Source organism: Hippichthys cyanospilos, chromosome 19 (assembly GCF_059441005.1).
Source record: "Hippichthys cyanospilos isolate Australia breed blue-spotted pipefish chromosome 19, RoL_Hcya_1.0, whole genome shotgun sequence".
NCBI classification, from domain to species: domain Eukaryota; kingdom Metazoa; phylum Chordata; class Actinopteri; order Syngnathiformes; family Syngnathidae; genus Hippichthys; species Hippichthys cyanospilos.
Window position 1 is genome coordinate 15,666,846 of NC_142387.1, and position 17,598 is coordinate 15,684,443.

General features: G+C 43.8%; 1 protein-coding gene across 4 annotated transcripts; it reads right to left on the reverse strand.

Moving 5' to 3' along the window:
• Window positions 1-297: 297 nt before the first annotated feature.
• Window positions 298-17,520, reverse strand: LOC148408118 (phospholipase D1-like). Of its 4 annotated transcripts, none has more exons than XM_088402592.1 (27): window positions 17,171-17,520; window positions 16,051-16,154; window positions 11,773-11,958; window positions 11,202-11,362; window positions 10,976-11,118; window positions 10,780-10,888; window positions 9,929-9,994; window positions 9,774-9,832; window positions 9,593-9,685; window positions 8,965-9,117; window positions 7,577-7,726; window positions 6,688-6,771; window positions 6,218-6,299; window positions 6,016-6,126; window positions 5,768-5,950; window positions 5,475-5,688; window positions 4,687-4,806; window positions 4,498-4,616; window positions 4,301-4,414; window positions 4,111-4,221; window positions 3,585-3,673; window positions 3,090-3,203; window positions 2,952-3,001; window positions 2,489-2,623; window positions 2,276-2,429; window positions 2,041-2,158; window positions 298-956 (listed from the first exon to the last, which is right to left on the reverse strand). In XM_088402592.1, exons 3-27 carry the CDS (start codon window positions 11,924-11,926, stop codon window positions 732-734), a joined length of 3,111 nt encoding a protein of 1,036 aa, XP_088258718.1. In that variant the 5' UTR covers window positions 11,927-11,958; window positions 16,051-16,154; window positions 17,171-17,520; the 3' UTR covers window positions 298-731. The 4 variants fall into 4 exon arrangements, with proteins under 4 accessions (XP_088258718.1, XP_088258715.1, XP_088258716.1 ...); XM_088402589.1 differs by having other exon boundaries at window positions 4,687-4,899; XM_088402590.1 differs by lacking the exons at window positions 16,051-16,154; window positions 17,171-17,520 and adding an exon at window positions 14,280-14,429 and having other exon boundaries at window positions 4,687-4,899.
• Between the last annotated feature and the right edge of the window lie 78 nt (window positions 17,521-17,598).

Sequence of the window (17,598 nt, forward strand, 5' to 3'; positions counted from 1 at the left end):
CTCAACTGTCAAGCCAAGCGCTGTGTCTCTGGCGCCACCCAGTGGCGACAGCGGGGAAATTAGGCCACTTTTTGAGGTTTTCTAAGGACACAAAAGAATCATTTTCACACCCACTAGTGAAAATCTTTCCAAGCGTTTCAGCCCAGAGAACTTTTTGGATTTTACTGTTCTCAGGTGGTCCAACCTGAGTACGCTATTTTAACTCAATCAGTGCCAACCGCTTTTGGACACTTTTCGTGTCCCCGTTGGTGAAAATCCATAGCATGTGGGGGAAAAAAAAAAAAGACAGAATTTTTTTTGTGTGCATGATCAGTTTAATGGAAGGAGCGGCACGACGAGACAACACGAGAAGAGTGTGTGCAAATAGTGCATTTGGTGGAGGACACGTAGACGCAACATGCAGGAAGGACAACGACGACGGGGGCGCTCGCTTGCTGGAAACGTTTCCGCTTTTTAAGGCATGTTGAGGATGGAGACAAACAAAAAAAGAAGCGTGGAGGACGGCGAGGCGGACGCATGCTCGTCACGCGCTTATGACATCACGAGTTAAGGCGACGGCTGGAATGTGTTCCCAGAGGCCCGCCTTCCTGTGGGCGGGGCTTAACAGTCGGCGCACGTTTGGCACTTTGGGAGCATGCAAGGAGCCGTAGTGTCTTCTTCTATCGTCAGTTTTTTTTTTTTTTCAGTTCATGAGTTTTGCCGGGAGTGGGCGGAGCTTAAAGTTCCGGGCCTCAGGTCCAAACCTCCATGGGGACCATGGCTTCCTTGGAGCCGATGGGAGGGAGAAGGTTCTGCTCGGCGAGGAACTGCAGAGGGAACTGAACCACGAAGCCGCGGATCTTCTTGAGCTCCTCTTGAGCTCGGGCCGGGTCGTCCTGGTCCAGGCCCGGTTTGCTCAGGTAGCCGTCCAGCTCCAGGATGTTGCGCACGTCGCTGGACGGGAGGCAGCGGAAGACCTGCGCCCGAAAGACAACGGTTAAGTGTGCTCACGGGCTCCCTCTAGTGGACCCATAAGGGAATCACTCAATTAAAATACACATTTTGAAGCAGTGCATTGCTATGTGCAGTTCTGTTGTATTTAACTTGTTTTCAAACATTCATTCAGATCATGAAATATAATGTTTATTTTTCCTTTATATTACAGAGAATTTTGGTAACCAAAAATTTATTCTGAGTACATGCAGGAATATTTGGGCTTACTTTTGAGGAGTATTTTTGTCGATTTACGAGTACTCACGTAGTTTTTAGAGAGTATTTCGGTATATTTAAATGTATTTAATTTACGTGAAGGGTTTTTCTGTAGATTATTACGTATTTGGATTACATTTTATTTTGTGTATTTCAAAGTTTTCGGGTCACTTTTAGAGGATATATCACATTTAATAATACTTTGGTAGTATTTTATACATTTGAGAATATTTATGTAACTTCTGTCATTTTTAAAGTATTTAGAACTATTTCAGTTATTTCATATTTGAGTTATTTTGTGCTTTTAAGTGTTTAATATCTAGAGAATATTTCAGTACATTTAAGAATCTGGGTTACCTTTAAGGAGTATTTTGTGTGTTCAAGTGTTTTAGGTAACTAATAGAGAATATTTAATATATTTATGAATTTTTAGATAATTTTGAAGGAATAATTTCAGCCAATTTAAAAGTATGAAAAATATTCTTGAGTTATTTTGATGTATTTAAGATTATTAGGGTAACGTCTATGGAATATTTGATATATTTAAAAAAAATTCAATAAAGAATATTTTATATATTGAGGGAACCTTTGGGGCGTATTTCATACATTTAAGACAATTTAGGTCATCTTTAGGACGTTTTTCAATAGATGTAATGCAATACAAGTCATCTTCATGTATGTAGTGCTTTCACAATTAAAAGTATCCCGGTTATTTTTTGAGAATATGTATTTTCAAGAGTATTAAGTGAACTTATTTGAGATGAAGATTTGGGCCTGTAATGCATCTATATTTTATTAATGATGTTGGTACTTGGTGTAAAAGTTCTCAGAAGTAATCTTAACTTTTGCTACCTTCTGGTAGATGGTGGCGTTGCGGGCACAGGTGCTCATCCAGACCTCCTTGTAGAACTGATCGCTGATCGGGTCCGACACGTCGATGCCGGTGTCGTCGTGAGCGCCCAAAATCGTCCTGACGGACAGAGAAGAGATCATGAGACGCATGGTCAAAGGTTTTGGGACATCAACACATGGGGGAAATAAGGAGCTGCGTCCCAAAACTTAAGGAGAACAGAGAGGTCCGTCGTACTTGAAGCACTCTATGCGAAGTTGCAGCGCGAAGCGCCCCGCCCGGTACTCCAGCCCGTCCATGACTGACGTCACCGTCTCAGAGTCCTCCACGATCACGGCCACCTCGCTGTCGCGCTTTCCCAGCATGCTCCGGTCGTTGATGTTAGCCGAGCCTGGCGGGCGGCACGCCCGTTACTCAGGTCGGCCGCCGCCGCCGCCGGCACGACCTTACCGATGATGACCGTGTTGTCGTCGGCGATGAGCATCTTGCTGTGCACGTAGATGAGCTCGGTGACCAGTTTCCCCTCCAGCTCGGCGTGCGTCCTCAACCCGGCGATGGAGATGTAGTTCATCCACTGGTCGTCCACTAAGGGGCAAATCGGAAATCGCGTCCGTTGATCGTCATGCGTAAAAAACAACCACATCCTATTCAAAACCTTCAATTTAAAAGAAAAAATAGACAAAAGTGAGTTCAGGAAAACCAAAACTAGCTTAATGCTAACATTTAAAGAAAAACATCGTAGGCGGGCTAATGGAAGTTAGCATCTAAAGTAGTGGTTCTAAAAAAAAAAAATGTATCATGAACATAAACTGTGATTTCATAAATAAATTTCATGAGATAGCTTTTTTATTTTCTTTTTTTATGTCATTTTGATTTTCTAAACTTGCTGAAGACTTCCTGTCATGTTACTCACTTTCTCTTTTAAGCTGCGAGATGATGGAATGGTCGCCTCTGTTCATAGTCCTGCGTAGGAGACACAGTGGAGACCTGGGTTTTTGGCGGGCCGGAACGCGCTCTCATACAAAGACACAAACACACACAAAATACGCACCGGTAATTAAAGTGCATAATGGCCTGGATGGCGCTTCCTCCCCCGGTGCTGATGTCGCCTTCAAAGCCCGGCAGCAGAGGCGTGACCACGTACACGCGATACTTTTTCCCTTCCCTGAAAAATGACAAAACATCGGCTTCTTAACAAGCAAATATGAAATTAGCGTCATTAAAAAATATGGATATTTACATATAATACAGTGTGTAGGTAAACATCAGGTTGAGGAGATTGAGGGAAGGGGGCGGAGCTTTACCACAACGGTACTTTTTCAGACCTAAACCAGTACAAGTAACTCTCAAGTCATCGGGATACAAAGACACCGATACCGAGAACCGATACCACTTTGTTTGGAGACGCATCCCAGATATTTTATTTATCTATACGGAAATTGTATTTGAGTTAAATCCAGTTATCCTCTTAGACCCTTTTTGGCTCTAATTGAGCAATTAGTATTTGGGATTTAATCTCTGGATGAAAATAATTTGTGAGGGTCACCTGTGCGCTTTGATGATGCGCTCGGCGATGGCGTCGCCAATCTTGTTGAACACGTGCCTGTTGTCCGCACAGCTGATGAAGAACTGATTCTGTGAAGAAACGCCGGCATGTTATCAACATTGTAGATGGAAGATTAAAAAAAAAAAAATCCTCGTTTCCTTCCTTCATTGCTTCCATTCTTCTTTTCTTCCTCCATTCTTTCCTTTTTCTCCTCCCTCCCTCCCTCCCTCATTTATTTCCTTCCTTCTTCCATCATCCATCCATCCATCCACTTTTTCCTTCCACTTGGTACTATTTTACTCCTCTAGAGGGTGCTCTTGGTTCAAGAAAGGCTAGCGCAATAGAAACGTGTTCAATTGAAAGGAAGAGTGCAATCTAGAAGAACAAAAATAACACCGCAATTTTAAACCAGAAATTTAGGATTGAGACATTTTTGGACAGAGGTGCATCGAGTTACAGGATTCACGTAACACACACACAAAAACCCAACAGAGACAGACACACACACACACACGCACACGCACACCTCGATGTAGATAAAATGCTGGCTGTTCTCGATGACGTGCACGTAGGCGTTGTGGATGGACTCTTCGTGGTACTTGATACCGGCCGACCAATCGGACGCCGAGCGAAGGATCTGGGCAGACATTTCACGAGAGCAACGTTTGACGTCAGTATGAAAGAAAGCAAGTAAAAAAAAAAAAATGGCGTCCAACCTGAACTTTGGTGTTGACGCATCCGGGCACTTGGTAGCGCTGATGTCCGGCGGTGGTGTGCGTCTTGGGGAGAAGATACGGGAAGGACAGCAAACGGTATTTGGGCTTGACGATCTGACGAGCCAAAAATCCCGCGTCGACCGTTAGCTTGAATTCCATCCCTTTGAATTTGTCCAGTTTTTTTGTTTTTTTGCCACCTTGGTGAAGTTCCAGCGTTGTATGAAGTGTCGGGCCACGTCGCGCGCCGCTTTGCCGTGCACCACCGACGAGATGTCGTGCCAGGGCATCCTGGGCGTCACGTGACGGTCAATGAAATCTGCAAGAGCAAAAAAAAACAAAAAACAAAAAAGGAAGGCGTGGAGCCACGCCAACGGCGGCTGGTTTACCGTCGAAAGGTTTGTCCAGTTCGATCCAGTCCTTGTGCACGAAGTTGCAGTAGTCTTTGCCGTGCCAGAAGCGCGTGTTCCCGCACAGGTCGTCCTCGCTCGGCTGAGGGTCCTCGCTCCCTGAAACGCCGCGCGCGGAGCATCGGATGATGTTCAGGCCGTTTTGCTGCGTGAGAGGCTGGTGGCATTCATTTCTGGTTTGTTTTTGTGCACCTGTGAGAGACTTCTGATATATGAGAGGTATATTTGGAACTCCTAGTAGGTTTTTGACGTGAGATAGTTTTTCCTGTGAGACATGACACTTTTAGGAACGAGAGCGTTAAGTATGTGTGAGAGTATTTTTTGAGCAGTGTGAAGTTTTTTTTTTTCTTTGAGTTTCTTTTTCATTTGGGAGTTTTTGATTAGGAGTCATTTCAGTGTCTGAGATTTCTTTGTATGTGAGAGATTTATTAAGCTTTTTTGGCGGTAAGAGATTTTTGAATGAGGTTTTTGTGTAACAGTGAGAGTGAGATAGTGTGAGAGCGGGTGTATTTTCGGGGAGTTTTTCAGCGCATGTTATTTTGAGGTATGGGCGTTTTAACTTGTGAGTATTTTGGAGTGAGTGAGAGTTTTTAGACGTGTGAGTTTTTGGTCAGAGAGAGGTTGAGAGAGATTGATGTGAGATGTTTAATATGTGAGAGTTATTTTTGGTGCTCATGAAAAGTTTATATGGTTTTTGTGTGGATTTTTTTTTTCTTTTTTTTTCGTGGGAGAGTTTTCACTGTGAGAGAGCGTTTTAAGGCCGGCACCTTGAAGGCCCGGGTCAAGCTCATCATCGCTGTCGGGTCGGGAGAGCCCGTGCTTCTGAAGGTGGCGTTTGATGCTCATCTTGGCTCTTCTCATCCTGCCTTGACCTTTGATCTTCGGCTGCGCCACCGTGTCATCGGCGGAGAAGGCGGGGTTCCCGTAGCCGTTGCCGGCCCCGTTGCCGTTGGCGACCACGTTAGCGGAAGATGCCTCCGCCTAAGTCACAATAACGGAGTCATCCACTAAAGAAATGATATCAATAGGGGTAAAAAAAAAATGCTGAATGAGACGGCACCTGCTCCGTTTGCGAGAAGGTGACGCTCCCCACGTCGGTGAGTCGGTGCCGTCGGTCGTCCCAGCGACCGTACGCCAGGTCGATCCCGCCCACGAAGGCCACCGATTGGTCGATGACCACGATTTTCTCGTGGTGGGCCCACAGGTACACGGCGGACGACACGTGGTCCGGATGACGCATCACCTGAGCCGCGATTACAAGTGTCATGCCAGACAAACACACACACACACACACACACACACACTGACCTTGATGTTGGGGTGCAGGTGGCGTAGCGTCTGCTTGCTGTACCCCGAGTTGATCCCCAGTGCCAGTTCTACTTCCTTGTAGAGCATGACATAGATGTGCACGCCTTGGAGCTGTTGGCAAAAGGTCACGGCCGAGGTCACCATTGGAATTCCCGCCTCCTGTCACTAAACCCCGCCCCCAACTCCCTCCTGACACGCTCACCGCTTTTCGTCGCAGCAGGTGGTCCAAACGCCAGCGGTTCCCCTCAACGATGGGCCTCTTCAGGAAGATCTCTGGACTCAACCTGACATGAAACACACACACGCACACACACGCTCACAATGAGGAGTTATGCATGTGTTTGTTTTTGCTACATAGTGGGCGCTTATTTTTCAGCTTTTTATGTCTTTGTGGGGACCTCTTGTCCTTGTGTGGCCATTTTAGTCTAGGCCCCTTTAAGAGGGTCAGGATTTGGTTTTAAAGTATAGGTTTGAAGTGGGTTTTGGGGCTAGGAAATGCATAAGTCAATAGGACGTCCCCATTAATACCGTAAAACAAACCTGTGTGTATGTGTGTGTAATAGCCTCAGACAGAAACTGATCTGCTCAGGCACAAACGTTCCACAAGAGGTGACCACCGAGTGAACTCTACACACACATGGAAATACACACAACACGCACACTTGAACTCACCACCAGTCTGTGATGAAGATTTCTTCTTTGGCCTCCTCAAGAGCATTGGCCACATCTTCCATGTACGTCTTCCCATTCACGTACCTGACCATACACACATGCACACAATGATGCAGAAACACAATAGAACTTCATAAACGCAAATGTACTCACTCATGCACCACAACAAGTATAAAGCACACACACACACACACACACACACACAAACACGTCCTCATGTAAACAAAACACAGACAAATTCACACGTATGCACTCTCATGCACGCACAAATGTACTCTCATATTCCCCCACAAATATGTAGTACATTCATACTTAACACAAACACTCACATATATAAGCCACTAAACACGTGTTTACATACATTCATGTTTTCATCGAAAAATGCGGACAGATGCAGCCACATGCTTACACACACACACTCATACAGAAACATAGTATTACAATACAAAACACACTTTCGCATATCCCATGTTTTAAAACGTCTGTTTACAATATACTCTATATCATATTTGCCTGTACACACACATATACACACACCTAGGAATATGGACACACACAGATGCAGCAACTACCACAAAAATACAGACACACTTGTGCACAAACACACATGCACACACACACACGCGTCCCACAGACAGTATAGTGTTGCCCAGCAGGGAGACAGGTGATGGCATGGACAACAGAGGTTCACTTTTCCTCACTTTGTGTCGTGTTACGTTTGCGAAAAACACACACGCGCGGCACACACACACACATGCGCGCAACCTCGCAGCTGACTCGACTGCGCCGTTTAATTTTCCAGATGGAAGCCCTGGCTCGTTGTGACGCTTTCACAAAGAAGGTAAAGTTGCGGCGTGCGGGGTGAGTGACAGGCGGTTGCCGCGGTTACCATTTGGTGGGGATGTTCTCCTCCTGCCGGGCGAAGGAGCCGAAACGATGGTCGGTGAGGAAGGCGGCGCCGTGCTTGTGCACGAAGCCCTCGATGGACTGACCCCACCAGCGGGCGTGCCGGTAGCTGCCGCACTTCAGCACCAGGCACCTGCGTGGACGCGCAAACCGCATTCGCATCCTTGTTCAGCATCCAATAAACTTGCGTACGTGTGGATAAACACTGTACTAGTAGCCGTTTCAAAATGTTTTCTACTTCCTTGAGAGGGTGGGTACTATTGTATGTACAATGCCTACTATTTGGGCCAAGTAGTGCTACTGGTGGAGCACAGTAGTGTACTAGTGCAATGAATTAGCTTACTAACATGGATAAACACTATACTAGTAGCTGTTTTGAAATTTGTTCCACATCCTTGATATGGAAGGGTACTATTACATGTCCAATGTCTACTATTTGGGCCGAGTAGTGCTACTAGTGCAGCACAGTAGTGTACTAGTTCAATGAATTGGTTTACCAACATGGATTAGCATTATACTAGTAGCCGTTTCAAAATGTGTTCCACATCCTTGATGGGGAGGGTACTATTGCATGTCCAATGTCTACTATTTGGGCCAAGTAGACTAGTGCAGCACAGTAGTGTACTAGTTCAATTAATTGGTTTACCAACATGGATATACTTTTTTAGCAGCCGTTTCAAAATGCATTGGCCGTCCTTGATAAAGCAAGCCACTGGTGCACATCACATGTCTACTAGTAGTGTAGGCAGGTTAGTATTGTAAAGATTAGCTTATTAGTGAGGACGTACATTTTACAAGTAGCGGATTAAAAATTTATTCCACATCCTTAATAGGAAGGGTACTAGTGCAAGTCTACCAGTTGAGTCGAGTAGTGGTACTAACTAGTGCACAGTAGTGTAATAGTGCAATCAATTGAGTGGCAAGTGAGGACATTCAGTTTACGTTACAAAATGTATTCCACATACTTAATAAGGAGGCTACTAGTGCATGTCTACAAGAGAGGTCAAATAGTGATACTAGTGCAGCACAGTAGCGTACTAGTGCAATGAATTGCTCAAATTACAAGTAAGGACATAAAGTCGACAAGTAGCTGTTTTTCAAAATTCCACATCTTTGACAAGGAGGCTACTAATACATATCACATTCCTACTAGTTTCAGTTAGTAAAGTTACTAAAGTGCAGCAGAGTAGTTTACTAGGAAGGTTTGATTGTGTGGTCCTGGACTAAAAACGGCACTAGCGGTGCAAATAATTTTTTTAGTCCTTTTCGAAGTCGGTAAAGAGGGTTACTAGTAACGTGGAGCTAAAAAGTGGCTTAGCGAGGATGCGGAATGAATGCTTTAGCAGATTTTCCTAGTTGGTGTGGGTGTACCTGGACAGGCTGTCCACACGCACGCCGTGTTGCGTCTCTGTGTCCTTGGAGTCCATCTTGACGCTGAACTCCTTGTCAAACAGCATCACGAAGGAAATGGCGCCCGAATCGGGTTTCATGTACAGCAGGAACGAGTCCTTCACCACAAGCCACCTGTGCACACGTTACAAAATAAGACAATGATGACATTACCACAAAAGAAAAAAAAAAGGTTGTATGCATCACTATTTAATGCAGCAATTTTATTCTCTGTGATTCTCCTTTTGGTGTGCCGGGTTTGGCCACCAGAGGGCAGTATAACACAAACAAAGAACACTACTACTATGTAGAGTTTAATCATTTATTATTGATGATAAAAAATATATGCCTGTGACGATATCATTTACGTGTTTTTTTTTTGTCAAAATATCCATCGTTTTAAGAATTCTAAAATTGCGACTATCAATGCCAACATTGTCATTGTTATGCTAGCAGGCGATTCAAAAACTCCCAATTCCATAAACAATATGGAATTTGTTTATCATGATATCATTTGAAGCCGCTTCCCGAAAACAAGGATTTAAAATTAAAGTAATGGAGTGTTTGTACTCCTTTCTATTAGTGTTTGAAGCGTTGTGCGCATACTGACCGTTTGGACCAACGATAACACATCCTGCCATGACCGCAACAGTTGAGCCCGGGGATCCGATGTCCGCCGGAGCGCTTCAAAACCATCCCTTCTCTACGAGCGCACATGCCAAAACACTTGAGCCTATTTGAAATAATATGTTGAAAATAAAATTAGAGTTTGGGCCAATGAAATCACTCACAAGCCTTTGGGACCCAGGTCGTGGATGAATGACAACTGGCTGACTTCAATGAACTCCGTCTGAGAGCGAAAATTCAACGTAAACAAACAACAACAATGTCATTTCGAATTTGTTTTATTTGTAAACAAACAAAGCAAAAATGGCGGCTTGCTTACCATAGCATGATAGTTGCGGTATGTGGACATTTTGAGCAGCTTGTTGAGGTAATCTTCCAGTTGTTTCTGGACAGAAAGCCGCAGAGGAACATCAAAGTTAAGAAGCTAGCTAGCTAGCTAGCTAGCTTCTTAGTTTGGAAAGCTACGAAATAGATGAAATGACAGGGGATATGTTCTATGATGATGATGATTCACAATTGTGGCATCAAAGCTAATTTTAGTTAGCCGATACAAAGTGTTTCAGTTTATACATTAGCATTAAGCTAGCTAATTGGTTAGATGAAAGAATAAGGTTTGATAGGACATTTACACAATGTTTAAAGAGGATGTAAACATCCCCCAAAATGTTTAGAAAAATATGGTCTATTTGACTCCTTTAATCTAATCAAAGTAAGATGATAATTTTTGTGTTTGTGGAATATTAACTCATTCACTGCCAATGACGGCGATAGACGACAAAGATTCTTTTAACTGGGCTGAACGAGCTCATTATTTAATCAGTACCTATATGTTGCTAGCATTATACCCCAAAATAACACAACTTGAACTGATCGACCGTTTTGGGACAACATTTAACTCATTCGCCGCCAATGACGGGTATAGACGTCAAACGATTCTTTTGAATGGGCGGGCGGCGAATGAGTTAAATATAAAGAGCAAGCTCCGCCTACTTTTATCCAACTCAGTGGCGGCCATTTTGCCACTTGCCGTCGACTGAAAATGACATCACAGTTCAGCTGAGGTGACGACCAATCGAATGTTTCTGTTTTTTGGTCATGTGACTTTGGAAGCTGAGCCACGATTGGTCAGCTTCCTTGTTGATCGTTTTTAAACGTTTTATAGCGACGAACCTTGCGACTGGACACTTGCTCCTCCCTGACCAGCTCGTCTCCGCCACCTCTGGGAAGGTTGGGGATGTCCCTGCTCTCCCCCGGAGCCGTCTGCCTCCTGATGGTGTGACTTTAGAAGAAAAGGGAAAACAAAAAACAAAAAAAACATCAAAACTGATTCAAACTGGTTTTCGTTCCAGCACTAGAAGGTACGGACTTGCGCGTCGGAAGCGGTAAATTGAGGACGGCCTTGTATGTCTTCAAGTCTCTGTGAAGATCCTGGAAGTGCTTCTCCTTCTTCTTCACCAACCACGTGAAGTCGCCGTGCCTCATCTCGATTTTGTAGACGGCCGGCATGGACTTGGACATCACACACGCCAAAAACTTATTGACACAAGACTGGAATCCATAGCGGTTTCGGTCCACTTGGACTTTGCCGGCACCTTGCTGACGCTCCTCTGCTGGCTGATGTTGAAGCGGTCCTGGACCGAGGTGAAGCGTTCCACCTCCAGGATCTTGGCGGTGATGGGACGGGACATGAAGACCGACTTGGTGTCCTTGAAGCCCACCGTGTTGTACACCGCCAGGAAGGGTAACCCGTCCCCTGGGATTGGATGAAATTCCAAGAAGTACATTGATACTTGGGGGCGCAGGAGATTTTACCATTTCTGAAGGCCTCAGCCACAAATCTTCTTTTGCTTTTCAAATTAAGAGCAAACAAAATGGAACATGAAGCAATTTATCCCTAAGTTCTGCTATTGTGATTATTTTCCCAAATGTTCAATCACCTTTATTTTGTTAGGACTTCAATGGATGCGCATTGCCATCAGTGACACGCTTTACCGGCTGACTAACTAAAATATTACTAAAGATACCACAACAAATGTAGTTCCAAAGTGGAGAGTTATAGAACCTAAAACAAAGGCCTATAGCACAATCTAGCAATACCTTGCTTCATGTTCCAATTCATTTGTTCCTAATTTGAAAAGAAAGTCGTCCCGTTTCCAAGCCTACCTGGTTGTCCGGCGTCGTTGTTATAAACGCCGCTGTTGCTTCCGCTGTCTCCCGTGTCAAGCTCGCGGGCGTCCAGTCTCTCCATGATGCCGCTCACGTCGCTGGCGACCAGTTGCAGCGTGCTGCTGGAGGTCGTCTGGGTCGGACCCAACATGGCTAACGCTTAGCTGGGAGCCCGAGGCTCACCTGGAGAGACAGGTGGTGACTGATTTTTTTTTTTTTTTTCCTTTGATAATTCACTACCAGGTAAACATTGCTAGCAAGCTGAAATTAGCCTATGGCCAAGTGGTTGGAAAAAAGTGCGCAAATCAGTCCGCTCATACATCAACTTCCAAAGTTTCATTTCATCTGCATGAAAACAGGAGTCCCTTCCTTTGCCCAAATATGGTCATTGAATAATTGCCCTCAAGCGTAATATACGGTCCAGACAGCGCTGACAGTTTAGCACTCACATTAATTGGCTGCGCACACACACATGCAGCCGCTGAGCCGAAGCTGTTACAGAAGGCATCGTCTCTCACACACACACACACACACACACACGCTCAAACGTACGCACACACACGTCTGCATGCACTGACCTGAGCCAGCGACGGCATCCTCATATAGCGCAAGCCCGTCTACACACGCATATGCACACACACACACATATGCACACACACGCACGCACACAGACAGCCCGTGAGGTGGTCAAGCCGAGTAGTGCGGCGTGCAGGAGAGAAACCTGACTGGGCAGGGACGAGGCGCCATTGGGCAGCCAGACTGTCAGGAGGGAGCCCGACAGCCAATGAGAGGCCAGCGGGGGCGGGCTGTGGTCACCTGTGTGTGTATGTGTGAGATTGGAATGTTGTCCAACTTTAACTTCACGCAATGCTAAGCTATTTCGGACGGAAGTGTCATGACACACACACGCACACACACTCTATCTCTCGAATATCACATGACCATCACAAAAGTCTTTCCTGGACAGAAAGTCAACACACACTCAAAAAAAAAAAAAAAAAAAAGAACAAGACAAGGTATTCACAGAGAAACTGAATCGAATTAAGACGGGAGGCGATAGGTCGATGTTGAGGTGTGTGTGAGTGTGTGTGTGTGTGAATGCTTGAGATAAGACGACAAACTCGTTATCAACAAAGAGGACACGCACACACACAAGTCCAAAATAATGGACAATAATCAATTAAACACATTTCTCTCAATTCAAAAAGACAAAGTTGCGCAAGCTGGCGTCTATTAGCCAGGTCAAAGGTCGGCTCGTTGTCTGCTCATCGTCAGGTGACGCTAATCAGATTCCAAGCAAACCAGTCGTACAAGCGGCGCATTGACGAGCCCGGGCTGCGCAAATGTCAGGAATTCAGGGCAAAATGTCATCATCCCGCATCGTTTCGTGACTGTCGTTTGGATTGCGAATCCGAATTCGGCGCCATTTTAAGCCGGGCGTCACGTCGGAGTCGAAGACGAGTCGCGACCGGATTTTCACGCTAAACACGTTTGAAAAGTTACATTCAGGTCAGCGGCTGTTTATTCTTCACCAGCAGAGTAGCATCCGCGTGCTACATGGGCTAGCGTCTCTTGCTAGCTCTCTCGCGACATCTTTGTTTTTTTTGGTAGCTTCTGATTGGTCGTCGTTTTCTGGCGCACAGGTGAAACTTGGTTAAGAACAAGGCAACATACATTGCTGCCATTAATGATTCAAAACGCTAATGCTAGCAGGTACTTTCTGTCCATTACATCGACAGCTGATGATGATTATTGATAAAAGGCTGCGCCTCTCACACGCACACACACACACACACACACACACACTCACCTTCAGCACTGAGTGTACAGTAGGTTGGCCACTTAAAACACACACGTACACACCCACAAAGTCAATCAAATACTTAGAAGTAGACACACGCACACAAACGGCCAAACAAGTACAAGAGGTCCCCACAAAGACAGTAAGAATCCAAAATATGAGAGCCACAATGCAGCAAAAATAAAATCACACGCACCTGCTTTTTTTTCTATCAACGTGGGGACATTCCATTGACGTAATGCCTTTCCAACTTCACTAACCCTAACCATCACAACAGATCACCTAATCCTAATCATAACCTCAACTAAAGACTTAAGACTCAACTTAAGACTCGAAAAGCGAGTCTTAACCCTCAAAACGTGTGGGATCCTCCGGAAAGGACCCGACAAAGACAGTCAAACATTAAAACCCAGATCCTGGTCCCCACTATGCGGGAAAAACCAGTTGCACTCACACAAATGCCCACACATGCACTCTACACACACACACTCCAACATAAATGCGCACGCAAAAACACACAACCACGCTTACATAAACATATGCACACCCACGCATGCACACATATTCAAGTTCTACGTGCTAAATGCAGACAAGACACACACCTATAATAGACAACACATGCACAGACTCAACCGTATTAACGCAGACAAAAAAAAACAGACACAAAGACGCACAAAAGCACACACCCACGTGTACGACGTACCAAAAGCAGCACCCAAAACCTTACTGTAAATCTGCCACTGAGTCAACGATCATCCAGGACGACGAGCTGCAGTGGAAGAGCAGGTCTCAAACACGCACGCGCGCACGCACACACACACACACACACACACACACTTTCGTCACGCTTCCTGTGTGCAGCCTTTCAACACAAACCAAGCGCAAGAAGCCGATCAAAAATCCAAGCGAGGCCATGGCGTCATTTTGACAACACAAAGCCATCAAAAAGTGTCAAAGTAGACAAACGGCGCTACCAAGACTTTTCAGGAACTGGCGAGTTCCGTATCCAAGCTCAAATCTTTGAAATAGAATTGAAGCAAACAATGGATCGGAGGAGAACTTCTCCCAAATGAAACAACTACAACTCCCATCATGCATCCCGGAGGCCTCAATTTGAGGTCCGGCTGCAAGGGGTTACTATGGTAACCTCGCTGGCATCCCCTGATGCTTGGTCTCCATGGCGATGGCATCTAGGTAATAGAGTTGGCAGGTAATGAAATTTCCAGATGACCCTTTTTTTTCACGTTTAAAAATCCATGATATTTCAAAAGGTAAACCTTGGGCCTGACCGATTAATCGGCTTACTAATATTGCCGCTTTTAAAATGGGGTTGGGCTTTTTTATTTTTCCAATTTTTTGCCACTTGGATTTATTATTTTATTTGCCGATTTCATGATTATTTTTTTTTTTTTTATTTTAGGACGAAAAAAACTGCAAAAATTTCACTTTTTTTGAAATAGTCAATTCATTCATTGGTTCTTGGAATTTTACTCACAAAAATCCACCAGTTGCGACCTTTAAAAATAAGTTTAAACTTGTCTAAAAACTCTATACCTCGTTTTGAATACACCAAAACAAACATTTCAAACACTAACATTAAACACGTGCGGATTAATCGGGGTGGTTGATATTGGCAAAAATGACTCCATTTTTTCCTGTTTTTATTTATTCTGACACTGAGGCAGTGGGAAAATGCCATCATATAAAATAAATAAATAAACACAATCGTCATCATATAAATCCACGTAAATCCACATATAACCGCAAATATCACTTCAAAACAGACCAACACAGATTTAAAATCCTAAATCGACCACAACAACAATTTAATTTAAAATTGTCCACCGTCGCGTCCATTTTGTCTCAGCCAGACACCAAAGTGAATTGCATCCCACCCAACACCAGACGTCATTGGAAAACCAACAATGTCCCCTACTGAGGACACTAGGCGTTAGTCAGGTACTTTCAATTAATCAAAACATATCAACCAAAGATAAAGTATCCAAACCACTAATGAAAAGGTCTTGGGAGGATATTTCAAACCACAATTTATAAAATTATATAACAATTTGGGATACATGATAGGCACTCCACATTCCATCAGCAATGAAAAATGGCAAAGTCATCATCCCAACACAGACATGGCGAAATTTAAAAAAAATTGAGTGTCCATTTCCAGTCAATAGGAGGAAGTGCGGTGGGGGAAAAAAAAAACGGAAGCTGATCACGTGCTTCTCATCCAATCGAGAACCCCCCCCCCCCCTCCCCACCTGCCTGCCGCCCACACCGGAAGAGCAGGCACCGCGATGATGCCCGTGCAATTTGATTAATTGACGCGCGTGCGCCAATGCAAAGAAAATTTGTGAAAACAAAACCGTACGAAGGACACCCAACACGTACATTGATTTCAAATAGCTCCAGGCACGCGCGCGTACACACATGCCGGAAGCAGGAGCTTCCAGCGTGCCGCTTACCTCCTCCGGATGACCAGCAACCGCTTGAGTGAGCCAAGGAGCGCGGGCGAGATGTGAAGACGACGCCTCACTCACGAGATTCGCCACGCCGGCACTTCCGGTCACTTCAAAATAAAAGCACAGAGAAGAAACGCGTTCACTTTATAATTGTTGTGTCTAACGTAGTGGAAGAGTACTAACGCGTGTTTTCAGAAAACGGAGGAAATGCTTTTCTCTTCTAATCGGTAGTAAACGTGAGGTACGTTCAATGACCACTCTCGCGGTACGAAATAAAAAAGAGAGATAGAAAAACTAACTCAAAGCAATAAAAAAACAAATACCACTATGTGAGAATATTGTATGGACGATGTGGAAGCATTTTATAATCAATTAACACTTATTTTCTTTTTTTTTAATCGCTAGGTATAATAATTTTATAGTTTTATTTTGAAAAAAAACGACGGATGTGGTGAAAGAAACGGGTTGATTATAAGCAAAACAATTACAATCGATCATCAACCCGAGGGGACTTATTTTAATTAATAATAAAAATAATAAAGAATTTTCATTATTTTCAGTCAGTTCATAATTAGAATAAAATTAACCAGTTAAAAAGATTCCTGAAATATATATTAAAATAATACATTTTAATGAGTCAGTTCAAGAAAACCAAATATAAGCAATTATACATCAAAGGGTAAATAATAATAAAGAGTTCACATAAATTTAAGTCAGTTTAGAATTTGAATAGTTAACCAGTTCAAAAAATATTCCTAAAATAGATATTAAAAGAATATATTCTAATGAACCACTTTTTTTGTATTAAAAATATAGCAAAAATGATACAAAACAGAATATTACAACCGAGTTGATCACAAAAATGCTCGGCAGCTTTTATTTGGTGCAGTTATCTGAAACAGGAAGTTATTTTGTTAACACTCACTTTTGACTACCAAAACAAAACAAAAATACAAACGAAGTTAATTGCGAACCTGAAAAATGCTTAAAAATATGGTTAGGTTTCAGTCCTGATCCATATGTTCCAAATTTACACATCAGCAATCATGTCAAGTTTAACTCATAAAAACATGATTCATTAGCAAACTACAACGGCATATTTAATTTAAACACATTAAAATACCTTAAGGTAGTCATCAGAAGCTCATTGTGCTTTACAGTCCTCCGACGACACTTTTTTGCTGTTTTTTTTCCGTAAGTCACCTCCCTGAAAGCAAACAGGTGTCGCGTATGTACGTCGCTGTGTGACACACGTCACACGCCAAGCGCACACGCAGGCGGGAAAACAGGAACCGTCCGCATTCCGAAGCAGCTTAACATTCCGGAACCGGCAGCACGGGAAATTACAAGATGGCCGCGATATTACTACAAATTTGTGGCGGCTTTTCGGAGGCGGGGGAAAAAAAAATCACTGGCGGCAAAGGCAAACTTGAACTGGAATCCATATCAATAAAAATCCATTTATTGGATGATATGACAAAGAAAGTGAAGAATGTAACTGAATAGGACAAACTAAAAAAAAAAAAAAAACACATAAAACACATTAAAGAA